We start from the raw sequence: 27,612 nt of genomic DNA, 5'->3' as shown, positions 1-27,612 counted from the left end.
CATCTAGAAATGGAATTTTAATGAAGAGTCAGAGATAACTGAGCTCTAAAACTAGAGTTTCAGGGAAGAAAAGAATTTTCCTTGAAATACCACACTGACTGGAGGCAGATAAGAAGCCTACACAACTTGCTTGTGCTGTTAAACGCTTAAACATAATCATAAATTTCGTTTATTTTTTACATTGCCAGTATAATGAAAAACATAAATGAGTCCACACAATTCTAAAGAGTTAACTTTTTAGATGGTAAAAATAACTATATACGCTTATAATTCATCATGGTCAAGTTATAGGAACACACAATACAGAAGATAAAAACCCCTAAAGACAAAGATATGATTTAAGTAAAATATAATAGATAAAGCCACTATCTAAGAGATCAAAGCAGAAAATATAAAACCTAACTGTTAAAATCTATTCAATGCTAACTAAACTTAGAACGATGAACACAGAAAGAAAACAAAATCCTCCAGCTTAAAGGAATTCAATTCACGATAATAGAGAAGAAAAAACTACTAGACAGTGATAAACACCATAACAACGATAAAAACAATTTCTAACAATGCCTGATTCAGCTAATTTACTTATAAATTTACATGGAGGATCAAAAAAAGACACATCTTCAGATGGGAAAAGACACATACTATAATTTCACTCATATGTGGAATATAAAAAACAAAATAAATGAACAAACCAAACAAAAACAAACATGTAGATGCAGAGAACAGAGTAGTGGTTACCAAAGAGGAAAGGGGGAGTGAAATGGATAAAGGGGGTCAACTGTACGCTGTATGGTGACAGATGGAAACTGAATTTTTGGTGGTGAGCACAATGTAGTATACATATAAGTAAAAATATAATGTTGTACACGCAAAATATATAATGTTATAAACCAAATTACCTCAATTTTTAAAGACACATCTTATTTTAAAACATTACATGTATAAGAAGTTTCTATACCTGTCACATAAATAGTAAAATCAATACCAACGAAACAAATGGTGTTTTTTAATAAAAATATCACTAAGAAGGTTGCATTTAAATATTTAATCAACACAATTCTTACAAAATTTTGTTCTTTAAATCAAAGTACTCTATTGTTAGAATAATGACAAATATCACTAGTTAGTTCATTTCACCTCACCTCTCTTTTTAAAAAAGATACTCGTGGTCAACAGACATGCAATTAAAGCTGTAGTTCAAGTTCAAACAACTCCCTCTGAACACATTAAAAAGACAGCCCACTAAAACATCCTGTTATATTTCTCACATTTGAATACTGTCTTAGATTTACCTCTACTAAGAATTTTATTTGAATCTAAAATATCAAGCAAATTTTGGGACTTCCCTAGTGGTCCAGTGGTAAAGAATCCACCTTCCAATGCAGGGGACACGGGCTTGATCTCTGGTTGGGGAACTAAGATCCGACATGCTGCAGGGCAAGTAAGCCCAAGCGCCACAACTACTGAGCTCACGCGCCTCAACTAGAGAGCCCGCGTGCAGCAAACTACAGAGCCCAGGTGCTCTGGAACTGGCACGCCACAACTGGAGAAGAGAAAACTCGCACACCACAACTAGAAAGAAACCCATGCGCTGCAACAAAAGATCCCACAAGCTGCAATGAAGATCCCATGTGCCACAACTAAGACCCAATGCAGCCAAAAAATTTAAAAATACAAAAAAAATTTTTTAAATACCAAAAAAAAAAAAGCAAATTTTGAGATGAAATGTTCTTTCGCTTTCCATTAATAAATAGGTACGTCTTTAAATCAGTTTCAACTCTAACGTTTAGTAAAGAACATAAATTGGTTCAAGTATGAGAGATTTCTATTACTAAAACTAATTTTAGAGTATTTAATCTGAGCAAACTTGATGCTATGTAAAAAAGCTTAAGCAATTTTTGGCACTTTCTGTTGATACAGGAGTTCACTTGATAGTCTTCTGAAAATTATGCTGCAAATACTGAACTTTTAAATAGTCATAAACCAGAAAATTAATCATACCTTAACTTTTTTGTTCATTCTCAAATTGTTTTTCAAGATCCTGAGAGATTTACGCTCTGTTTCAGGCACATTATCTTAGTAGCAAAGCCGAATTTACACTAAGGAAGTGACAGTGCAGATTTTGGGTTTTGACATACATGCTTTACAATAGAAAACATTGTGCAAGTAAAAAAGTACTAATGTTGAGAACTACAACATATGTTAAATAAAATGGTACATTTTTTAAAAGTAAGACTGCTGCTATATACTTATACTGGGCCAAAATTCCTAAAAGGCTATTCCTCCAAAATCTCCTTCTTCCCCTACCCCCTGCTCAAAATAACTTTTTCCATCCTAGAACTCGTAAAATGTATTTAAAATACATATTTCAGTACATCTTTATTATCTTTCCATTAATGGATATAACTCTCTGAAACTGAAAATATTTTATTTGACCCCTTTGCTCCAAAGCAACTTAATTATGTTTTTCCATTAAATATATTTATTTATTTATTATTATTATTATTTTTGGCTGCATTGGGTCTTCATTGCTGCACACGGGCTTTCTCTAGTTGCGGAGAGCGGGGGCTACTCTTGGTTGTGGTGCGCGGGCTTCTCATTGAGGTGGCTTCTCTTGTTGCGGAGCACGGGCTCTAGGCACGTGGGCTTCAGTAGTTGTGGCTCGTGGGCTCTGGAGCGCAGGCTCAGTAGTTGTGGCACACGGGCTTAGCTGCTCCAAGGCATGTGGGATCTTCCTGGACCAGGGCTCAAACCCATGTCCCCTGCATTGGCAGGTGGATTCTTAACCACTGAGCCACCAGGGAAGTCCCGTTATTTTTAAATATAAATGTTTAAAATTCACTCTAAATTTAATGGAGGGCCTAAATCCATTGTCAGTGAGCTTCCATACCCACCACTCCACTGAACAGCCCTCAAGTCACTGATGAGACTACTACCTGACAAATCCAAGGACTGCTTTCAGCTCTTAAAAGGTGACATGAGTATTTTCTCAAAAACTCTTCCCTGCCTTGTACCTCACAAATCCAATCTTTCCTGGTCCTCCTACTTCCCTGGTTGTCCCTTCCAACTCTCTTTTCTTTTTCCCTCACAGCAGTTCAAATGTTGATCATCCCCAGGGTTCTTTCCTAGTTTCTACTTTTCTAGAGATGTACAAACCTCCCTGGGCGTGTATTTCCTACAGCCTTCACTATATCGGGTAGTGACTCCCAAATCTGTCTCACTCCATCCAGATGATTTGGTTGCACTCTGGGAATTTGTCTCTAACTGATCTTCCTACTATATCACTCTACTGGGTCTCCTTGCCTCTGAGCACAGTTCCAATGTCTTTCACATTGTCACTAAGACTGCTGCTCTAAAAACAAAGTTTTAACCGTGTAATTCTATTACTTAAAATCTTTTGGCACTCCTCACCACTTGTCCTAAAGGAAAAAGGAGCATGACATTAAAATCCCTCACAACCTCATCCTGAACTATCTTTTCTGCCTCATCTTCTATTCCTCACCTAAATGATATCACACAAAATCAGTTTCTCAAACAAGCCAACTATTTTTATTCCTATCAGTACTAATAAAACGATCACTCATGCTGCCTAAAATGTACTTTCCCCTCATTTGCATGCTAAAATCTGCTCTTCTTTTAAGATTTGTTTCAGATATCACCTCTGGAGAAGCCATTCCCTCCTTCATTGCCTTCTCAATTGGTCATTCCATCCTCAACATTTCTACTGCAGTTCATTTGAATAGTATCTCTCTAAGCAATTATTTCACTGAATTGTAATTTTTTGTACACATGTCCACTTACACAGAATCTCTAAAAACAGGTGTTATATCTTTTCACCCCTTTATCCCTGTCAGCTAGCAAACATGCCATAGTAGATGCTTAATAAAAAGATGTCCAATAAGCAAATGCTATGTAATTATGTTGCTCTCTATTTTAAATACTCTAATGTTTTACAGATGGCCAACGGGCACATGAAAAGATGCTCAACATCACTAATCATCACAGAAACACAAATCAAAACCACAATGAGGTATCACTTCACACCTGTCAGAATAGCTATCATCAAAAAGACCACAAATAATAAATGTGACAAGGATGTGGAGAAAAGGGAACCCTTGTACACCATTGGTGGGAATGTAAATTGGTGGTCACTATGTAAAACAGTATGGAGGTTCCTCAAAAAACTAAAAATAGAACTACCATATGATCCAGCAATTCCACTCCTGGGTATATAGCCAAAGAAAATGAAAACACTAAATCAAAAAGATACTTGCACCCCAACGTTCACAACAGCATTATTTATAATAGCCAAAATATGGAAGCAACCTAAGTGTCCATCAACAGATACACACACACACACACACACACACACACACACACACACACTGGAATACCACTCAGTCATAAAAAGAATGAAAAATTTTCCATTTGCAACAACATGAATGGACCTAGAGGTTATTGTGCTTACAGAAATAAGTCAAAGAAAGACAAATACTGTATGTTATCACTTACATGTGGAATCTAAAAAATAAAACAAGCCAATTAATGTAACAAACAGAAACAGACTCACAGATATAGAGAACTAATGGTTACCAATGGGAAAGGTGAGGGGAGAAGGGCAAAATTGGGGTAGAGGATTAAGAGGTACAAACTATCAATATTACATATAAAATAAATAAGCTTCGAGGACATATTGTACAACACAGGAAATAGAGCCAATATTTTATAATAACTTTGAGTGGAGCTGAATCTATAAAGAATTTGAATCAATATATCATACACCTGAAACTAACATAATACTGTAAATCAACTATATCTCAATAATAAATAAATAAATACTCTAATGTTTGACCCTATGAACTAATATATCCCAGTGTTTTATTTTAAAATATGATCAATACAGATTCAGTCCATGACAAGGCAGATAAACTGGCAAGATAAAGTTGATGAATAGATGTCTGGGAAAAAAACATCACGTATGACTAAACCCCATAACTCAATGCCAGAGTTATTCACAAAAGATACTAAGTACTGTATCAACGATATAGACTTCTCTCATAAAAAGGAGATCGCTACTTCAAATTATAATTTCTTTAGGCCTTAATTTTCTCTTCTCTGAAAGAGATACAAACCATTTACCTTATGGATATTAGAATACTCAAAAGAGACTAGAAAACTTTATTTTTGCTAAAATGCATTCTTCTTTGACAGCTCCCAAGGCTGTATAATTTTCACTGAGTTGGGAAGTAAGCTGAGTGTAGCAGAACGGATGACAGTACTCAATTATTCCACTGATTTTTCCTAAATGAATACTAATTACACTTCCCTGCCCAATTATGTCATGTTTGGCCATATGACTTGCTTTGGCCAATGAAATGTGAGTGGAAGTGACATGTACCACTTCTGGGCAGAAACTTTAACTGTACTTCCATGGCTCTGAATAGCTCTTCTCCTTCTAATACCTACTACCAGAACATGTATGTCCCAGACAGGAGTTGCTCCTTCAGCCTGAATTCCAGAAAGGAGAATGACTGTGGATGGAGCTGCCATCTACCTAAGTATTTAACACAAGCAAGAAATAAATCTTTATTGTTATAAGGCACTGAGCTCTTCGGGTTGTTTATTACCACAGTATAACTAGCATAAATTAATCAACACACTGAATCAGCTGTTCTTCCTCTATAATATAATACACAGGCATATGACACTATAAGATATTATACTAAAGGTTTTTTATTGTCTTATGCAAACAGACTTACGATTTTAAGAAGGCAGACACTTCTTTTTTCATCTCTAGCACCTGGTAGTAGAAGACTGATAAATCTGACTGATAGTTTGCTGAAAGAACTATAGAAGTACCCATTATGTATTTTCCAACAAATGAAGCTACATAGTTACTGAAAATTTTTAAAATGTAATACAAAAATAACTTGTTTTAAAAAAAAAAAGCTGAAGAAATCAAAATAACTTATACTGTAAAGAAAAGTTGAAGAGATCTGATGACCATCTATTACCTGATCTTAGGTAAAATATCTTAACATTATTCTAAAAGGTTTTGACAATATATTTATCAAAGATTTCAATAATACCAGTTTACTTACAACATATTCACTTGATAACCAGAAAGGAAAGAAGTGTGGGAACAGATGTCCAAGCTGATGCACTGTAAAGTTCACATGCTTCCTTATCGGTTCATATTTACATATGTTTAGTTATTGTTTCTAAACAGTTCCTATAGGAATGGCTGACCTAGAAAACTGACGAATAACAACCCAGAAGAACCAACACATAAAAATGCATAATTCAGTAATTTTAAAACTGCTAATCTAAAGTCACTTAGCACTGGGATAAAAAACATATAACCTCTAATGGTATTAGTAAATTAGGTCATTAAGAAAAGGTTATGTCCAATACCACATGATATCACTTATATGAGGAATCTAAAACATGACACAAATGAACCTATCTACAAATAGACACAGACTCACAGACATAGAGAACAGCCTTGTGGTTGCTGAGGGGGAGCTGGTGGATTGTGAGTTTGGGGCTAGTAGATGCAAACTATTATATATAGAACGGATAAACAACAAGATCCTACTGTACAGCAAAGGGAGCTATTTCAATACCCTGTGATAAACCATAATGGAAAAGAATATAGAAAAGAATGTATATATGCACAACTAAATCACTTTTCTGTACAACAGAAACTAACATGACAGGAACTTCCCTGGTGGCACAGTGGTTAAGAATCCGCCTGCCAAAGCAGGGGACACGGGTTCGAGCCCTAGTCCGGGAAGATCCCACATGCTGCGGAGCAACTATGCCCGTGAGCCGCAACTACTGAGCCTGAGCTCTAGAGCCCGCGTGCCACAACTACTGAAGCCCGCGTGCCTAGAGCCCGTGCTTCACAACAAGAAGCCTGTGCACCGCAATGAAGAGTAGCCCCGCTTGTTGCAACTAGAGAAAGCCTGCGCATAACAATGAAGACCCAACGCCGCCAAAAATAAATAAATAAATAAATAAGTAAACAGATAAATAAATAATTTTTTTTAATTTAAAAAAAAGGAAAAAAGGAACACTTTGGCCATCTAAACACTAACTTTTCCTATTTTTTAAGTTAAATGATGTCAGAGAGCTCAAAGTCACAGTACCAAAGCAGTTTATAAATTATAAAACTGTTTAAATATAAGGTTGTATTATTTTAAAAAGCCTCCTCATTAAAAGGAAAGTTCTGCCTATAAATGTACAACATCCAAAAGAGGCAGAAGGTAATCAAAGAACTAACACTGGAAAAGGGGACATTCTGGAAAGACTTTGAGAATCTAACTGAAAAAGTCCTCTTTGAACTTAAACCCTTATTAATTAATGGCATAGTATTCCCCAAATTTCTACTATTTCAAGAGATTATAAAACCAAATCTCCTGGAAATGGAAATATCCTATAGCCAACAAATAAATAAAAGGACATAAATCTGAATCTACCTAAAAGAGCCATAGTAAACATATTTTCTTTTTAAATGAATAAATTGCTGATTTATTTAGAATAGATGGTATAGTTGCACAGTTCCAAAAGAACTAAAAAGGTATATACGCTGAAAAGTCTTCCTGCCACCTTATCTCAGATCAACTCAGTTTTCATCCCCGAACCCACTCTCAGGTAACCACAGTTACTAATTCCCTTGTATCCTTCCAGATCTCTTTATGCATAAGCAAATAAACAACAAATATAGATTCTTATTTTCCCTCCTTTGCATAAAAGCTAGATTACTATATACACTGTTCTGTGCCTCATCTGTCATGTTGTTTTGTTACCTGACAATACATATCGTGGAGAATTCTCCGTATCAGTACAAAGACAGCTTCCTCATTCTTTTTATAGACTTTACAATGAAGCAGAATCTCAAAAAGTCAGCCTCTTTACTTTATAACTCATCTTATAATCCCCTTGTGATCATCTCAACAAAGACATATGTAATGTTGCTGTAATAAGAAATCTTCGGGGGGCTTCCCTGGTGGCGCAGTGGTTGAGAATCTGCCTGCCAATGCAGGGGACACGGGTTCGAGCCCTGGTCTGGGAAGATCCCACATGCCGCGGAGCAACGAGGCCCGTGAGCCACAATTACTGAGCCTGCGCGTCTGGAGCCTGTGCTCCGCAACGGGAGAGGCCACGATAATGAGAGGCCCGCGCACCGCGATGAAGAGTGGCCCCCACTTGCCGCAAGTAGAGAAAGCCCTTGCACAGAAACAAAGACCCAACACAGCCAAAAATAAAAATAAATAAATAAATAAATAAACCCAAAGTTAAAAAAAAAAAAGAGCCCAGTGTGTTGTAGGCAGAGAATTGAGCTGCTCAGGCCATGCTCAGTCTAAAAAAAAAGAAAGAAATCTTTGGAATTTTAAAAATCTTATCTGATATTTTTATTATAAAGAATTTATTAAAGTATGGAATACCTATAGAGAAGTGAACAAATAAAAAGTGTATAAGCCTGATGAAACACCACTAAGCCAACACACTCGTATAACTATGATTTTTTAGTATTTCATGGTCTATTAGTATCTAGGAAATATGTTAGAGAAAATTAAAAGTGTTGACTTCCTACACTTCCATTTGGGACACAGTTTGGGGGCTTATGCTTCTTATATTCCATTTCACATAGCTTGATCTTTGTTATTTTTCTTTCAAAATTTTAATTAAGTAGTTCGTACATACAAAAATAAACACAAACATATGAATAAAAACTAAAAAATAATAAAAGAAGTATTCATGTACCTAACACCTATCTTGAGAACCCCCTCCCTACCCCTCCCATGAGGTAAGCTGTATGCTTAAGGGTTAACAGTACAGACTCTAGAGCCAGACTGCCTGAGTTTGATTACAAGGTTTACCACTTATTAGCATTATGATTTGGGGAAGTTAAAGTTTTCTGCACTCTTATTTATAAGCTCCTTTACTAATAAATGAGAATAATAATAGTGCCTGCTTCACAGCAGGTACTCATTTAATTATGAGAATTAAATAAGTATATATTCGTAAAGTATTTAACACTTTCCAGCATATACTACATAAAATTTAGCTATTTTTATATTCACTCTCTGCCACCCTCACAAGGAAATATGTTTACCATTCTATTACTATATATGTAGTAAAATGGATGTATGGATGAGAATTGTGATTTTTAAATTTTATACTAACTGGCATCAGAGTCTAAGTATTCCTTTGCAACTTTCTTTTTTCATTCAAAATTTCTGAGATTCATCTACATTGATACATACAGCTATTGTTCATTCATGTTCTTTCTTGTACAGTATTCTATGGTGTAAATTAAAAGAAGTATCTACATATTTCTGTCAATAGACATCTGGATTATTTCCAGCTTTTGCTATTATGAAAAATGCTACTACTAACATGCTTGAACATGTCTCCTGATACAGATTTGTAAAAAAGTTTTTCTAGAGTATGTATCTAGGTGAAGAACTGCTGGGTCACTAGGTATATACAAGTTTAACATTATAACAATGTCAAATTGTTTATCAAAATGGTTATATTATAGCATCACATGCTTTATTAGGAAAGAAGCGGTATTAAATCACTGATCTAAGCTTCCAATTTAAGAAACTAGAAAATAGAAGAGGAAATTAAACCTGAAGAAGGCAGAAAAATGGATATAATAAAGGACAGAAATCCATGGAACAGATAACAGAAAAAAATAATAAAGAAAAATCTATTTAAAATAACTGATTCTTTAAGAAGATCAGTAAAGTTGATAAGTTTCTAGCCAAAAGGATAAAGAAAAAAAGAGAAAAGATACAAATTATCAGTACTGGGAATAAGAGAGGTAAGTAACATCACTACTGATTCTATAGATATTAAAAGGATAATAAGGTAATGTTATAATTTTATGCCAATAAATCCAACAAATAAGATGAAACAGAGAAATTTCTTGAAAGACAAAAACTACCAAAGTCAATGCGAGAAGAAATAGACCTGAAAAGCCATATAGCTAACAGAGAAGTTAAGCTTATAGTTTAAAACATTCCACACACTCACACACACAAAAAGACACAAACAGATCCAGATGACTTCACTGGTGAACTCTAACAAGCATTTAAGACTAATCTTTCACGAACAAAGAAGCAAAAAGCCTGAACAAAATATAAGCCAATCAACCAGCAATGTATAAAAGGATAATACAGTACAATAAAGTGGATTTTATCCCAGTAATGCAAAGTTAGTTTAACATTCAAAACTCAATGTAACTCATCATATCAACAATAGAGCATGAGAGTTCCTAGTGCTCTACAGTGTCACCCACACTTGATGTTATCTTTTTTTTAATATTTATTTATTTGGCTGTGCTGGGTCTTAGCTGCGGCACACGGGATCTTCGTTACAGCATGCAGGATCTTTAGTTGCGGCATGCGGGATCTTTAGTTGCAGCACGTGGGATCTAGTTCCCTGACCAGGGATCGAACCCAGACCTCCTGCATTGGTTGCGTAGAGTCTTAGCCACTGGACCACCAGGGAAGTCCCAATACTGTTCAACTTTTAAAATGAGTATAGGGACTTCCCTGGTGGTGCAGTGGTTAAGAATCCACCTGCCAATGCAAAGGACATGGGTTCGATCCCTGGTCCAGGAAGATCCTACCTGCCGCGGAGCAACTATGCCCGTGTGCCACAACTACTGAGCCTGTGCTCTAGAGCCCACATGCCATAACTACTGAAGCCCATGCGCCTAGAGCCCATACTCCACAACAAGAGAAGTCACCACAATGAGAAGCCCGTGTACCGCAACGAAGAGTAGCCCGTTTGCTGCAACTAGAGAAAGCCTGCACACAGCAACAAAGACCCAACACAGCCAAAAATAAATAAATAAATTTATAAAAATAAAATGAGTATAAATGGTATCTCGAGGTTTCCGTTTACAGTTCCCTAGTTACGCTGAAGTTCTTATTATCCATTCTTTCTTCCTCTTCTTTGAAATTCTTATTTGTCTCTTTTGACCATTGTTTCCGTTGGGCTGTATTTCTTATTAATTTGGACAAGTTCTTTCTATATTCTGGATACCAATATTTTACCAGTGTATGTACCATAACTATCTTCTGTTAGTTGTTTTTCTTCATTTTTTTCATTCTATTTTAACGAACAAAATTAATTTTAATGTATTTGAATTTATCAATATTTTACTTCAATGTGTTCTTTTTGTGAATTATTTATGATATCCTTCCCTACCCCAAGGGCATAAAGATAGTCTATATTCTCTAACGAGAGACTTAAAAAAAAAAAAAGACATTTTTTTTTTTTGGCTGTGAGGGGTCTTAGTTGCAGCAAGCAGGATGTTTGTTGAGTCATGCGGGATCTTTCGTTGCAGAGTGCAGGCTTCTCTCTAGTTGTGGTGCGTGGACTTCTCTCTAGCAGGCTTTTCTCTAGTTGTGGCGCATGGGCTTCTCTAGCGGGCATTTCTTTAGTTGTGGAGCATAGGGTCCACAGCGTGTGGGCTCTGTAGTTTGCGGCACGCGGGCTCTCTTGTTGAGGCGCACAAGCTCAGTAGTAGTGGCGCACAGGCTTAGTTGCCCCGTGGCATGTGGGATCTTAGTTCCCCGACCAGGGATAGAACCCACATTCCCTGTGTTGGAAGGCAGATTCTTTACCACTGGACCACCAGGGAAGTCAAATTTCTTTCTTTTTTTGGCTGCACTGGGTCTTCGTTGCTGCAAGTGGACCTTCTCTAGTTGAAGCGACCGGGGGCTACTCTTCGTTGCGGTGCACAGGCTTCTCATTGAGGTGGTTTCTCTTGTTGCAGAGCACAGGCTCTAGGCACGCAGGTTTCAGTAGTTGCAGCTCACGGGCTCAGTAGTTGTGGCATGTGGGCCCTAGAGCGCATGAGCTTCAGTAGTTGTGGCGCGTGGGCTCAGTAGTTGCGGCATGTGGGCTATAGGGTGCATGGGCTTCAGTAGTTGTGGCATGCAGGCTCAGTAGTTGTGGCTTGTGGGCTCTAGAGCACAGGCTCAGTAGTTGTGGCACAGGGGCTTAGTTGCTCCACAGCATGTGGGATCTTCCCGGACCAGGGCTTGAACCTGTGTCCCCTGCACTGGTAGGTGGATTCTTAACCACTGAGCCACCAGGGAAGCCCCCAGAAATGGTACTTAAATAAGTTTATTCCAGAACTTAAAGTGACTGACAAAAAAAAATACCTTAAAATGAGGCACACAAATGCAATCTTTTAACATGTCAAGAGAGAAACCATCTTGAAAATAAGAAGTCATACTTTGGAAACTTCGAATTTTGTCTACTCACTATGAATCAAATCCTCACCACTTTCCAATCACTTTATTATAATGTCAGCTTATTAAAGCAGATACGTGTTTCATAACCCACTACAGAACATACCATTTTAGTTTATTAGGGTTATTTGGCTGGGTTAAGGGGAGGCACAGCTTTCCCCTAAACTACAAATCCAAGATTCCTAATCCCAGGGCTTGGGCCTTGGTTCCCTAAAGATTTCTGCCCTATTGCCCCACCTCCACAGCCTTCCTGAAATGGAACCTGACAAGTTCACCTCTGTTATTTAACCTAAACTACCTGCTCAATCCAGTAGTAGAGCTCCTTAACACACAGTTCCCTCCGGACTATCCCTCTGGCCTTATGCCTTTTCATGCAGACCTTTATACACCAAGGACACCTGTTATTTTCTATCCTAAATCTTCAGGGTCCAATTCAAGCCTTCTCCACCTTAATCACATAGAGCTTTTAATTCCATTTAGAACTTAATTCTTCCCTAGTTGTTTAAGAGGCTAGGTCTGGCTTCCGAATTAAACTATAAGCTCCTCAAAGACTGAAGTGATATCTTAATACTTTCATTATGCCCCATGTTGCCTAATATAGCATATACACTCTCTTACATGTTTCCTGATTAACTAGATTCTCATCATATGACTTACTCAGCTCCTTTAACTCCATATCTTCAAGTAAGGTAAGCCAAGTATGCTAATGATTTTTATTCCTTTTAACAGGGAAAGCATACAAACTTGGTAGTACTGGATAATGGATATTAATTAGAAGACTATTTGAACTGCTTTTACTCACAACACTTCTGATACCAAATGTGTGGCTGTCTTTTCTAACAGTACTCCTCCAACTTTCTAAGAAAAGCCGAGTGTCCTACAATTCAATTCAACTCTGACACTATCTACCTGGAGTTAATGTCAGATCCCAAAGGTTAAGGGCTCAGTTAAGGGCAAGACTGCCCCCACTTCTACTGCCAGTCAAAAGTCCCAGGTTGTCACCGATACTTGCAACATGGATACAATTTAGGAATGGTCAAATGAAAGAATTGCAAAGGGCAAGGTATGAGGAAAAGGGCTAGGAGCTTCCATGTCTTCTCCGGTGAGCCACCCTCCTAGCACCTCGATGTGATCACCAAACCAAAAGTTCCCTGAATCTCACTGTTCAAGAGTTTTTATATAACTCAATCTTCATCCTGCTACCCCTCCTCTTCCCAGAGATTGGTAAGCGGGCTCCAAAGTTCCAACCCTCTAATCACTTAGTCTTTCTGGTGACCAGTACTATCCTGAAGCTATCCAGGGGCTCCCAGCCACCAGTCATCTTATTAGCATACAAGAGACACTCTTATCACTCAGAAGATTCCATGAGTTTTAGGAGTTGTGAGCCAGGAACCTGGGACAAAGACCAAATTTTTTTTTACTGTATCACACTATTTCTTTAACACATTCAAAAAAGTTTCAAGGTATCAAATAACTTAGTTGAGGAGACTCGAAAGGCAGATATTCGAAGAAGAAAACCTTTTTAACAATAAAAAAAGAACACTTATAGAAAATAAGCTTACAGGTCTTACTGTGCAAACACACCAACTAAAAATATAAAGAAAAATTAAAATAGCCACAAGCTACTGAACACAGATCTTCCTAGACTTACGATGATGTTATGTCCCAATAAACCCATTGTAAGTAAGTTGAAAATGCATTTCATACACCTAACCTACCGAACATCATAGCTTAGTCTAGCCTACCTTAAACATGCTCAGAACACTTATTTTAGCCTACAGTTGGGAAAAAACATCTAACACAAAACCTATTTTATAATAAAGTGTTGAATATCTCATGTAATTTATTGAATATTATACTAAAAATGAAAAACAGAATGGTTGTATGGGCACAGATGGTTGTAAGTGTACTGGCTGTTTACCCCTGGGACTGGATAGCTGACTGGAAGCCGTGGCTTGCTGTCGCTGCCCAGCACCACAAGGGAGTATCATACCACATACTGCAGGAAAAGATCAAAATCTTAAGTACTGTTTCTACTGAATGTATTATCACTTTCATACCATCATGAAGTCGAAAAATCCTAAATTGAACTACTGTAAATCAGGGACTGTTTGTACTTATTCTGTGCCAAACATTCTACTAACTGCTTTACATGAATTCTCATATCTCTACAACAATCCTATGAGGTGAATCCCACTATTAGCCTCATTTTTAGATGAGGAAAACTGAGGCACAGAGACTCCTCAAGGTCACACACCTGGCAAGCAGTGGAGCCAGGATTCCAACTCAAGTAGGCCAACCCTAAAACTTCCACCAGCAGTGTTCAATGACCCCCAAAGGTTTGATAGCAGCTCTATTTTCCCCTCCTCAATTCTGCTAACTTCTGGGTTTGCATTTCCCAGAATACATCATTCTCTTCAGGCTTTTCTGCCTTAAACACACACTATTCCCTGGGGCTGGAATGCCCTGCTCTATTTTATACAGAGAGTAAAGCCCTCACTCCTCAAACAGTAGCTTAAAAACAACTTTCTCTATGAAGCCCTCTTCATTCCTTCCATATTTGCTGCCCCCAATCCTAGGGAAGGAATACATCACTCCCTTAGCTCCTTGGAAACAATGAGTCGTAGATACTTCTATTGTTGGGCTTATTTGTATTGTAACTGTATTTTTCAGTACTATCTACCGGGCACTACACTGCACGCATGAGACATTCAGATACTTGTTAAGGACTAGGAATGGTCCCAGTTTAAGTTCAACTATAATTTAAACGACTACTTCCTTCTAGTCAAGACAACATCATTCATTCTAATAATATTTTACCACGCTCTATAGGCCTGCATATGCAAGATTCACTGGTGAGAAAAATTAATATCTTAAGATTCCCAGGTTCAGATTGGGACTTATAAATTGCATCTTTCCAACCATTTCTCAACTCCCACATTAAGACTTTGGCACTAGAGCTTCTCAATAATACCAAAATTTTGTCTCTACCTCTTTAGTATTTGTATCTTACTCTTGGTTAGACTTTTGTTTCAACAAATGTAGTTAAATTTCGAAACACCATCTACTAAATTCAATAAAACAAAAGTCTAACCAAGAGTAAGACATTCACACTAAGAAACTAGTGACAGAAATTAAGCCACACAGTACTTCAAAAGCTGCTCTGCTAGACTATCCACATTGAACTCTACATTCTTCCACTTCTTACACACTAACCTGCTTTCACTAACCTATTACTCCATCTAACAGTCCTCTTTTTTTATAAGAGCATTTTGAGATATAATTCACACACCATACAATTCACCAATTTAAAGTGTACAATTCAGAGCAACCATCACCGCGATTTTTAAAAAATTTTTTTAAATGCCACAATCAATTTTATAACATTTTGGTCATCCCAAAGAGAAACCTGTACCCATTCAGCAGTCACTCCACGTATTATATTAGTCAGGGTTCTCCAGAGAAACAGAGCCAATAGGATGTGTATATATACAGAGAGAGAGAGATTTATTTTAATTAGCTCATATAACATCCTGGGGGCTGTCAACTGAAATTTGCAGGGCAGGCCAGCCGGCTAGAGAAGGGAAGAACTGCTGTTGCAGTCTTGAGTATGATGGCTCTCTGAAGGCAGAATTCCTTCTTTGGGGGAACCTCAGTCTTTTCTCTTAAGGCCTTCAACTAATTGGATAAGACTCACATTCTGGAGGGTAATCTGCTTTATTCAAAGCCTACTGACTTAAATGTTAATCACATTTTTTAAATACCTTCACAGCAACATCTAGACTGGTATTTAACCAAAAACTGGACATCATGGCCTCACCAAGTTGACATATAAAATTAACCATCACACTCCCTGTTACTTCCTGCTCCTGGCAACCACTAATCTACTTTCTCTCTATGGATGTGCCTATCCTACACATTTCATATAAGCAGAATTAAACAATATGTGGCCTTTCACTGAACATAGTGTTTTCAAGGTTCATCCATGTTGTAGTATGTATCAATATTTCATTCCTTTTAATTACCAAATAATATTCCTTTATATAGTATACCACATTTTATTTACCCACTCATCAGTTGAAGGACATTGGGTTGTTTTTTTTTTCTTTTTACAATGAACATTTGTACAAGTTTTTGTGTGGACATATGTTTTGATTTCTCTTGGGTATATACAAAGGAGTAGAATTGCTGGCTTATATGATAACCCTGTAACATTCCTTTTTACTACGCAAAATTTTCCAAAAAATTCAAAGCTACAAATTTTGTTTATTCTACAAGCATAACTACCATTGCTATACTAGTAACATACAGCATGATCTTATCTTCTATCCCTGAACTTCTGAAGTGGAAGGAAACATAACTGGCATCTAATAATACAGTTAATATTTCTATATTTAAAGTTAAAAAACCAAATATATTCATTTTTTTCTAAATTAGATTTACTTATAGGGGGGAGGTCACATATATAATTTAAAATACAACCTCCAAACATATTATACTTAGAAATTATCCAATGAAGGATGTGGAGAGAAGGGAACTCTTGTACACTGTTGGTGGGACCGTAAATTGGTGTAGCCACTGTGGAAAACAGTATGAAGAGTCCTCAAAAAACTAAAAAGAGAACTACCATATGATCCAGCAATTCCACTCCTGGGTGTATAGCCAAAAAAAAAAAACCCAAAAACACTAATTCAAAAAGATACATGCACCCCAATGTTCATAGCAGCATTGTTTACAACAGCCAAGACATGGAAGCAAAGTAAGTGTCCATCAACAGATGAATGGATAAAGAAGGTGTGGTATATATGTACAACAGAATATTACTAAGCCATAAAAAAGAATGACATTTTTCCATTTGCAACAACATGAATGGACCTGGAGGGTATTATGCTTAGTGAAATAAGTCAGAAAGAGAAAGACAAATACTGTATATTATCACTTATACATGGAATTTAAAAAATAAAACCAATGAATATAACAAACAGAAACAGACTCACAGATATAGAGAAGAAACTAGTGGTTACCAGTGCGGAGAGGGAAAAGATAGGGGTAGGGGATTAAGAGGTACAAACTACTATGAATAAAATACATAAGCTACAAGGATAAATTGTACAGCACAGGGAATATAGCCAATATTTTATAGTAACTTTAAATGGAGTATAATCTTTAAAAATTGTGAACTACTATGTTGTACACCTGAAACTTGTATTTTGTAATCAACTATACCTCAATAAAAATAAAGCATACTAAAAAATTATCTAATGAAAGAGTATCTTTTTTTAGTATATTATAGTATCTGAACAGTGATACTCTAATATCTTTACATGTACAGTTGGGTTTTTTTTCAAATTGTAGAATTTTAAGTAATGAATAAATATTGTTTGAGGAACTGGTCTTCAATTAAAACTCTACACAGATTTACTACCAAAATATCTATGAGTTAATGGACAATAAGGTTTTTATTTCAATATATTTTTTTCTTTTGATTTATTGCTCACTAACTGGTTGGTGATGAGATTAACGATGACTAATTGCACGGAGGTGCTGAGGTAGCAAGCAACAGAGCGATCAAGAGCATGCATTCTGCAATCAGATGACTGGGGTTCAAATCCTGACTTCACCACTCTCTGTGTTACCCTGAACAAATTCCTTCACCTTCCTGAAGCTCAGCTTTCTCATCCTGAGGATAATAATACTAACAAATTCAAAAGTCTGTTGTGAGGATTAAATGAGATAATGCATATAAAATTCAGTGTACTACCTGGTAAGTGCTCAATAAAATGATATTAATTTTACAGCAGTCTGGATGCTGGTCATAACCTAGAGCATATTAACACATTTCAGATAAGCTGACCATAATTCACTTGATATCATCAGCTAAAAAGTACATTTAAAATTATGATCCAATTGCTTATGAAAAAAAGTAACAACAACAAAAAACCTTACTTATCTACATACCCAAGAAGACAAATGCACAGAAAAAGCTCTGAAAATTACATACCAAACTAATAACAAAAGTTACTTCTAGAGGAAGGGAAGAGGATAAGAGGTACCTATGTGAAGGAGGACATATATATACTCCACATACGTCCTTATTGCTTCAATTTTTATGAGAACGTATCCATTATTTTTGTAAGTGAAAAATAAAAAAAGGAAGAATAGCTTGAAGGTCCATATTGGAAATTCATTTCTACTTGACTCAGCTAGAATAAGTCAGTAGTTATAAATGTAGATAAAACCATAAGCCTGAAAGTATTGATAAAACCTTAATGCAAATAAATAAGAAAACAAAGTTTCCTATGTCTTTAAATTAAAATCTAACCCAGATTACATATTTGACAAAGGATACAGCAGAATCACCAAAGGCTTCCATGTTTTCAAGTGCCTATATAAACTTTACTTTTTTCTTTACACCTATCAGCTATTCTCTCTAAAGAATTAAAAATTTACATGGCACACAAGTTTTTCCAAGGCTGTTTCATTCATTTGCATAAACACTCAAATCCATATCAATTGCCTGAATGCAAACTTAAGAAAAAATATATTTATTGCTAGGAGTAGTAGGGGTATGTTTAAAAAAATGCTAGCTGACTCAGAGAAATAATTAACTCAGATTCTCTCAGTCTTTGAAAGACTGTCATATGACAAGCTTTTTAGTTATACTTCCAGAAAATAATAGCTTAGATTACCCTTCAAGAGAGCAAAAGACAGATTTTCATTACAATAATTGTTCATTCCATAATAAGATAGTTCAGAATAAATGTCTAGCAGTTGGTTTTTATTTCAGAGGCAAACAATCTAGATTCTAGTTCCAACTCTCCACAGTTACTAAGAGATGACCTTGTGCAAATAACCTCTAAACAGCAAACTCTTTTTTCATAAAACGGAGCCAGTCTGCGGTTGCTCTACCTACCTCCTAAGTGTTATACAGATCAAGTGAAATAAGAAAGCATTCTGAATATCATTAAACCCTTAAAAGTATTATTTTGCATGAGAATGGATATATATATGTAATGGCTCAAAATTAATAGTATCACCAATCACAAGATTATCTAAGATACCATAACACTTGGCAAAGTGTCTTGCACACTGCAAATTCTCAATAAGTAATGATTTATACAAACACCATGTATTGGAAACTGAGTCCATGATCCCAAATTGAGAACTAACTCGAATGACCTTCTGCTCTTTGACCCTCCTCAGGGTCTGCCGAAATAGAAACTGCTCCATTGTTCACATTTCACTCATTCAAGCATTTATGTAGTGCCTATTCCCTTGATCTCAAGAGCTCACATCTGGCAGAGCAACAGTGCATTTGCGTCATAATTATTTTGTTGTCTGTGTCTCATAACGAAATTATATACAAAGTTCTATGGGAGTATAGAGGAAGAAGCAATTAATTCCTCAGTTAGTGGGAGTCAGGGAAGGTGTCACATTGGAACTGGGATGAAGGGGAAAAGTCATTCTGGAAGTCAAAACAGCAAAAACGGCTCTTTTTCTAGGAACAATGAGCACTGTCACATAGCTACTGCACAGAGTCTGGGGCAAAGGAAGAAAGGAGTAATAGAAAACGAAGCTGGAAAAAAAAAGGAATGAGAGACGGATTTTGAAGGTTTTGTATATCATGTTAAAAATTAATGGGGCAAAAAAAAAAAAAATTAAAGGGGCAAACAACCTAGATTTTGAGCAGGGGTATAAACTGTTCAACTACTGGTAGTGGTAGTGAGAGAAGCATGGGCAGGAAAGAGTCCTTAGAACATTTCTGCAGCTAACAAATGCCACCATTTTTCTGGATTCAAGTAACTGACATACATTGAGAACCAATCTCACAATCTTTTCACTAAAAACTCTAAATGACAGACACCCTCCTCCCTATTTATAAAAGAGAATAGATACTAAGCTCTAACATAAATACCACTTGAGAAAACCAAACAGGAGCCTGAGAAGGTAAAGAATAAATTTAAGCCAAGAAGTAAAGTCAAATAACTAAGTAGAACAAAAATGTTTTAAGTGTATACACCAACCATATTTTTAACAACTTGAAATAAGACAAAATATTTCATTAACTTTCCACTACTGTTAAAAGTAACATAGAAGGAAATGATGATGTGCTGTGGATACATAACCAGGCCTTCTGAACATGTTTACATTAATGCGTATTAAACATAACATGTCAAATACATGTCTTTCTCACAAAAACTAGCTCTTAATGACCTTTGTAACTTCTGTAAAAAAAAAAAAAAAAAAAAAAAACAGACATCTGTTGAAACATAATACAAACAAAATCAATGAATGTATGATCTGCCACTCTCCCCAGAAGCTGAGGCCAGGATCTTTGCAGTCATATGGAAGGAAGAGGGAAGAAACAATCCTGGTTGTCAAATTCTGGAGATTTCTCCTTTGCAATGACTTTCTTGCAATGTCCTTGAAACGTGCCACATCATTCCTGCTTCTATGCCTTTACTTGAGCAATTTTTCCCACCCAAAACTCCTTTCCGACTGACTCTATCTACATTCCGCCCTATTCAAAAAGTCCTAAGGTCTAGCTCAAATTGCATCTCGTCCATGAAACCATCTATCCATGAAACCTTTCCTAAAATCTCCAGTCCACACAGACCTTCTCTCTTTGCTTAAGTCCTAACAGACAAGTTAACACATTTGTCTTTTTTCATTTTCTGGCATTTAGTCATTTTCCTTCCTACTATGAACCTGGCCCATGCCCCTACAACATGACATCATATCTAAACTTTTACAAAGCCTTGGAATAGCAAAGTGGTTAAGAGCTTGGATTCAAGAGTCAGAAAACCTCAGTTCAAATCCCACCTCTACCATTTATTAGCTATATGAACTTGGGCAAGTTAACCTAATCTAATCACTCTGCCTTAATTTCCTCATATGTTAATATGGGAAAAATAAGCACCTATCTTAAATAGATATTTAAGTATTAAATAAGTTAACATGTAAAGCATTTAGAACAGGGCATGGTACATAGTACACAATAAGTTTAGTTAAGCTAACAGTTACCCATTTTTACTTGCTCCAGGCCTCTCTACATGTGGACGTTTTATCACTCTTAAATAATGGTTTTGGTATGTCAGTGCTCGGCACAGAACTCTCCTGGGCCTTCCATAACCCATGGGTCCATGCCCTTAGTTTGGCAACAAAGGCATTCCACAACCTGGCACCAGGCTATCTACTCAGCTTCAGTTACTCAACATCTACTTAACAAGAAATAATAGGAAACAGACACATAAGGCAGAGACCCTCGCCTCCAAGGTCTGAAAACTAATTCCAAAAACAAGGCCCAAACATGAAAACACCACACACGACGAATGTTCACCCACAGCTACTCTCCAAGACCTTCTATCCAACAAAATCAGTTTCTTCAGTGTTTGGAAGATGCCAAAATCATTCAAAATAACTTGCTTTTGTCTGTTTTATTCCACCCTCATTCCCTCACACACAAACACAACCCATAAAAGCACCTTTTCTTAACCTGTACCTGTCCACTCCTATTTTGAAGTCTAATTCAAACACCATCACTCTCTTGCCATTTGAACTTATATAATACTGTCTTATCTCAAATCAACTGTTCTCAAGGTGTTTAGTCACCCTCTCTATCCAAATATAAGCCCCTAAAAAGGAGTAACAATTTCTTGCCAATTCTCCTCATTTTCCCCCCATGTCCCCACCCACCACTATGCTCTCCACTGAAACAGATCATGATAGAACAGGTGCCCAAAAATATGTGTTGAATTTAAGTAAAAAAGTGAACCTGGAAGTAGACAACTACTACTACTACTTACTACTAGGTAAACTACAGTGAGACTGGAAGTAAACTACTGTGTCGACCACTAGACTATCGCTGGTCCACAAAGCCTCAAATCAAATAGGGCCATCCAAATCAGAAGGAGGCAGTCCACTTACTATCTCTTCTATGTAACCACCATATGGGTAGATTTGCTTGTTCAGTGGTACCTTGAGTCAATAGAAGAGTTAATGACCATCCTATAATCTGCCATCTAATTTGAAGAGTCTGACCTCCAAAAACGAGTGAAGGATGATACATAGGGCCAGAATCCAAGCAGGGCAATATTGAACTGCTACATCCCTGAGTAGATGATTTGGGGAAGCTTATTAAATTCCACTCTGTGGCAAACCTGTCACCCTCCAGCATGCAGGTTTTAAGTACCATAACACATTCCATGAACTTAACATTAAAAAATGTCACCTAGATTTCCATCTGCCTACACTCTGCAAATTTCCTACAATAAACATGTATTACTTGAATAATCAGAAAGTTTTAAGTGTTTATTATTTCTTCCAGCTTTTAATGGTTCTCCCATAATGATGAATGCAGAATGCAACACTCACAAATTTAAAGTCAACCAAAGGGCATGTTACCCCAATTTTCCACTTCCCAGGTAAGGTGCCAATTTGGACAAAGTTCTTCACATGTTTCAATTTTAAAAATTACTTCCACATATGCCATCACATTAAAGAAAAAAATGTCTCATTACCTTCCTGAGATTCCACAGCACTACAGCAAATTGCAAAGACCTGCCTAGATGGTTCCCTCTTCCCCTGACCCCAAACACCCTCTTCTCTAAGGATTGAGCCCTTATTAAGGGCCAGTAACAGGGTGCTAAGTGATTTACATGATTATCTCAATGCTGGAAACAACAGTAGGTACTATTATTATCCCCAGAAGAGAAAACTGAAGTTTAAAGATGTTTGAGGAAAAAAACAAACAAACAAAAAGAACTTGCCTGAGGCAGTGCTTAAAGAAGGAGGGGATTCTAGTGTTGTACAAAGAAATTTGCTGGGAATATATATTAGGCCCTAGGGACTTTTGTTATGATACAATTGTAACAAATCCTCATACTGGAAATTTATTACAGAGAAAACAATAAATGATATTTGGTCTAATTGTGGGTTTTCTTTGTAACTGTGTACCTCACGCTATCTGGCACATAACAGACGCTCAATCAAAACCTACTGTCTGGGGTTTCCCTGGTGGCACAGTGGTTAGGAATCCGCCTGCCAATGCAGGGGACACGGGTTTGAGCCCTGGTCGGGGAAGATCCCACATGTCGCGGAGCAACTAAGCCCTCGTGCCACAACTACTAAGCCTGCGCTCTAGAGCCCATGAGCCACAACTACTGAGCCCTCATGCCACAACTACTGAAGCCCGCACGCCTGAAGCCCGCGATCCGCAACAGGAGAAGCCACCGCAATGAGAAGCCTGCGCACTACAACGAAAAGTAGCCCCCGCTCGCCGCAACCAGAGAAAGCCCGCGTGCAGCAACGAAGACCCAACGCAGCCAAAAATAAAGAAATAGATAGATAGAAAAAATTTTTTTAAAAATAATAGAAGGACTTATGCTTCAGGAAAGACTGAGTTGGTGTACTTTTCCTTATTTCTCCTGCTGAGAACAAATTGAAAGATTTAAAAAAAACCAAACCTACTGTCTGTTCAAACCTAAACTTTAAATAGTTAATTCTTAAAACAATTCGATCACATGGCAAGATCTGACAGGTTATTTGTTTTATTTGACTGCTGGAAAGATGAGTTCTTTAAATTACTATAGGTAACCTATGAGGCCTTTCAGGCACCCAAACTTTACTTTCCAGGGAGAAAAAAGGATCTGTTCTACAGGTAAATAAATGAGCATCTGGTGTTATACAGAAAAATTAACATACTTTTTAGTCTTTATCCTACATACAGAGTAGGATATAGATATTACGCAAGCACACAGCACTTGGGCAATCTTTTCCTCCTTTCTTTGAAAAATGATTTATATAATAATTCCTTAATTCAGAAGTAATGCTTTCTTTCTTCCTTTTGAGGCTCAGGTTTCTTTCATTTCAAAACAGTACTCTTCTAAAAGACTTAAATTCTTCTTTTAAAAAAGACTTAATCATTTAACTCAGAAAGAGGGACCAAAAAGTCAGGAGGTGAAACCGGAGATATTCTTATTAGTCTTACATAACTTACTCTAAGTTAGAACTAATTCAGTAGATTAACTAAAACTTGAGGTTTAAGCACCAACATGAGCTCTTTAGTATATTCTCCTCACACATAGATAGTTTTTAAAATTGAAAGGGACTTACTCAATTTTTTTCTTGTATTCTTAAAATATAAGCAACCACATGTATAGTTAATTAGGATGCCAACATAAAAATGCTAAAATAGTCAGTCACTTATAATGAAGAGCGCTAAATTCAAGCTATCACATCCAGGTAATGCAATAACTGATAGAGTTGGATATAATTTCAGAAAATAATTTTTAACACTGATTTTTAAATATCACCTCTGTAAGTATGCATTAAGTGTTTTTATTAAGTGCTGAAGGGAACATCAAAGTGATTTTCAAAAGCAATTGGTATACATTCACCCAACCTGCAAACAAAACTCTGAAATCATAAAGTTAGTTGTTCATGCTTAATTAAATTGGCTTTGATAATTGCAAATTATCCCTTCCTAGGTAAATATGTATCAAATCTTCCAAAATAAATTTACACAAACACTGTCCTTGCTAGAAAAGCCCTGATCTGAACTCAACTAAAAGCTACTGTGTTGTTAACTATATCTCACCACTGAGTCATTTGAGCCCCAGAGTAATACTGGCCGCAGATTCCCTGCATTGCTTTGGGAACTGCTGCTTGCTTCATCAAGCACTGAACTGCAAATTCACCTTTCTAAAAAGACTGAAAGCAAGAAGCCAAGTTTCACTATCTAGTTTTCTAAAATGAATTAGGGTTTGGGATTTCACTGGGAATGACCACGTTATCAAGATGCCATCGCCCTCTCGAGGCATTTAATTAACAATACCTTCTCTGTTTTCCATTGAACCACCTCAATCAAATTTCCACTAGAACCAGACACACAAAAAGTTGGTTTCATGGCCTTGCTGAAACTCTCCTCTGGGTGCAAGCCCTGGGATCCCACATTCATTATGCAGAAGGGGCAAAGGGAAACGAAAAGCAACAATTGTTAGACAACGTAGTGACATTACCTTGCCCGTCTTGTGATCAAACCAGACGAGAGCATGGTTCCTTGACAGCACTTTGCAATCAAAGGTAGCATTATTCTGCGCTGGTCGACAGCGGGCCACCGAGCGGCCGATTTTAATAGGCTCGTCCAGGTAGACATGACGCTCCTGAAACGGGTGTGAGTTCGGGCGACAAGTGAAGATGGCCAAGGCTGACGGCATCGAGGACAGACTTGGGGTGTCTCTCCTACCAGGAACAAAGAGGAGTTCCACCGGATCCGGACTGCCCTGCACAAGCCTATACCCCTATCCCCCCCAAAATTTTAAATTAAAGCAAACTGCACATTGTCTAAACATAACCAGTGAACATCAAAAACTCTTCACTGGGGTGGAAAGACAAGCCAGCGCAAGCCCCATCACCTCCTTTAAAACCCAGCAGGGCCCTGATCACAAAAAGTCCCCAACTGGCAGCTTTCAGTCCATCTTCTTCCCTGGGAAAAAAAGGCTCAAACATTGGACAGCTTCGGCCAAGAAAACTCCTGGAAGACAGTTTGGGGACTGGAGGTATACAACCAGATGAGTCACACACCAATTCTTGTGTTTTGTTTGGGATCGCGGCCGCTTTCCCCCCTCGGTGGCGGAAATGTTGCAGCACTGCAGCATGAAGAAAGGGTCGGTGCGGCCAGAAAGGTCCTTTCGGGCGGAAGAAAGGTGGTGTAGCTGAACACCTCTGGGCAGCCACCGCCCGTCCTCGAGGGCCTCGGCAGTGGAGGGACGAGACGCGATGGGGGCGGCTAAGGGGTCTAGACGGCCAGCGGGACAGTCTGCATTGCCCCTGCTGCGCGGAGGCCGGCCTGGAGGTGGCACGGGGTCCCCGGAACGCCGTGGGCCGAGGCGGCGGTGGCTGAGGTCCTTGGCACGAGGAGCGGGGACCGGCGGGGGCGCGGGCAGCGGCCGAGACGGGACTCCGGGGCACCTGGCGGGCGTCCCCGCGACCAGGGCGGGGATCCGGCTCCGCAGGCGGGTGCGGACCGAAGCAGGCGCGACCCGGGGGAGGCTCCGGGGTCTCGGCACGCAGGAAGTTGGTCCCTGAACACCTGGGCTCCTGGCTGCTGCTCAGCACACCGGCCGCCTCCTTTTAGGGTCGCCCCCGCGAGGGTCGCATCTCAGAGGCGGCAGCCGAAGCTCCGGGCTGACGAGGAGGTGGGGGAGGGAGGCCGGCCCGGAGGTTGGGGGAGAGGCCTGGAGGCCCCGGGCTGGGTCCGCCGCAGCCTCCACCACTCGCGGCCGGTGGGACACCCTCAGGCTGTGCCCGACGAGGCAGAAAACTTTCCGACCTGGTGGGGCAAACATGAAAACAAACGGCCGTCAGCCGCCGGTGCCCGCCCGCCTCAGCACTCGCCCCTCTCAACCCACCCCAGCCAGCCCCCGCGACTGGCCACGGCCTCGGCCGGCCTCTCTGCGGACAGGCTGCGGGGATTGGGCGCCCGGACGCCACGACGGGTCCAGCTTCCCTTGCCGCCGCCGCCGCCGCCTCAGCTTACCTTGCCAGCGCCAGCCGCCATAGTGACTCTGACTGAAACCTACCCGGTGCACCGCCACGGGAACGCGCACCCTTCAAGGGCCCTCCTACCCTCTCTCCCGCGCCGTAGTCCGGAAGTCACGTGATCGATGCCTCGGAAGCCATGATGGACAAGGGCAGAAAAAGAGGGCAAGCTAATTTTTAACAAGCCTCCGAACGCCATCTTAGTTAAGGGTTAGACGCTTCAGCACCGTGGGATAACCTGTACCATTTTGGTTAAGGGCAGGAAAAAATTTTGACCTGTTGAAGGTTTTCTAAACATAACTGGCCAAATTCCTACGTTAGCGTCTTGGTAAAAGCCGCCTACTTTTACTAAATTTTATTCACTATAGTCGTCGTTGAAAATACCACTGAGCAAGGCGAACCACCCCATCCAAAGGAGAGGTTATTAGCATCCATCTTAGCTGTGGGCAGCACAGTCCCCCACGGCCGCCTTAGGTGTGAACAACTAAATTCCCACAAGCCTTGGGATTTGTGCATCTAAAACAAGGTCTATCCTCCCCTTGCTGAAGTCGTCACTGTGTTATCCTGCCCGGAGGAACACTCTTTTTTAGTCCCTGCATTCCATTTCAAACGACCTTTCTTCTCACTGGGCCTGTCTTGTACCCCAGGGCTCCTAACTCAGATTCAACCCCGGAATGAGTGTGCCTTCATAAAGTCTAACATCACGTTGCTTCCAGAGAGTGACAGAACAATTTCTAATATGAAGAAAGGGGGACTGCTTCCACTCAAAATATTAAGGTAGATGAGGAGT

The 27,612-nt window shown here is 38.6% G+C and overlaps 1 protein-coding gene across 44 annotated transcripts in view; it reads right to left on the bottom strand.

Moving 5' to 3' along the window:
- Nucleotides 1-26,936, bottom strand: part of SLMAP (sarcolemma associated protein) — a 151,094-nt gene extending 124,158 nt beyond the window's left edge. For all 44 annotated transcript variants that reach the window (XM_082412190.1, XM_082412168.1, XM_082412181.1 and 41 more), the window contains exons 1-2: nucleotides 26,821-26,936; nucleotides 25,301-26,613 (exon numbers count right to left, since the gene is read on the bottom strand). In XM_082412190.1, the coding sequence (XP_082268316.1) occupies nucleotides 25,301-25,498 (198 nt within the window). In that variant the 5' untranslated portion in view covers nucleotides 25,499-26,613; nucleotides 26,821-26,936. The remainder of the gene's footprint in view (nucleotides 1-25,300; nucleotides 26,614-26,820) is intronic.
- Between the last annotated feature and the right edge of the window lie 676 nt (nucleotides 26,937-27,612).

This window comes from Balaenoptera physalus, assembly GCF_965194825.1.
Source record: "Balaenoptera physalus genome assembly, chromosome: 11".
NCBI classification, from domain to species: Eukaryota; Metazoa; Chordata; class Mammalia; order Artiodactyla; family Balaenopteridae; genus Balaenoptera; species Balaenoptera physalus.
The sequence above is the reverse complement of the archived record's forward strand: the minus strand, read 5'-3'. Positions and strand labels throughout refer to the sequence as shown.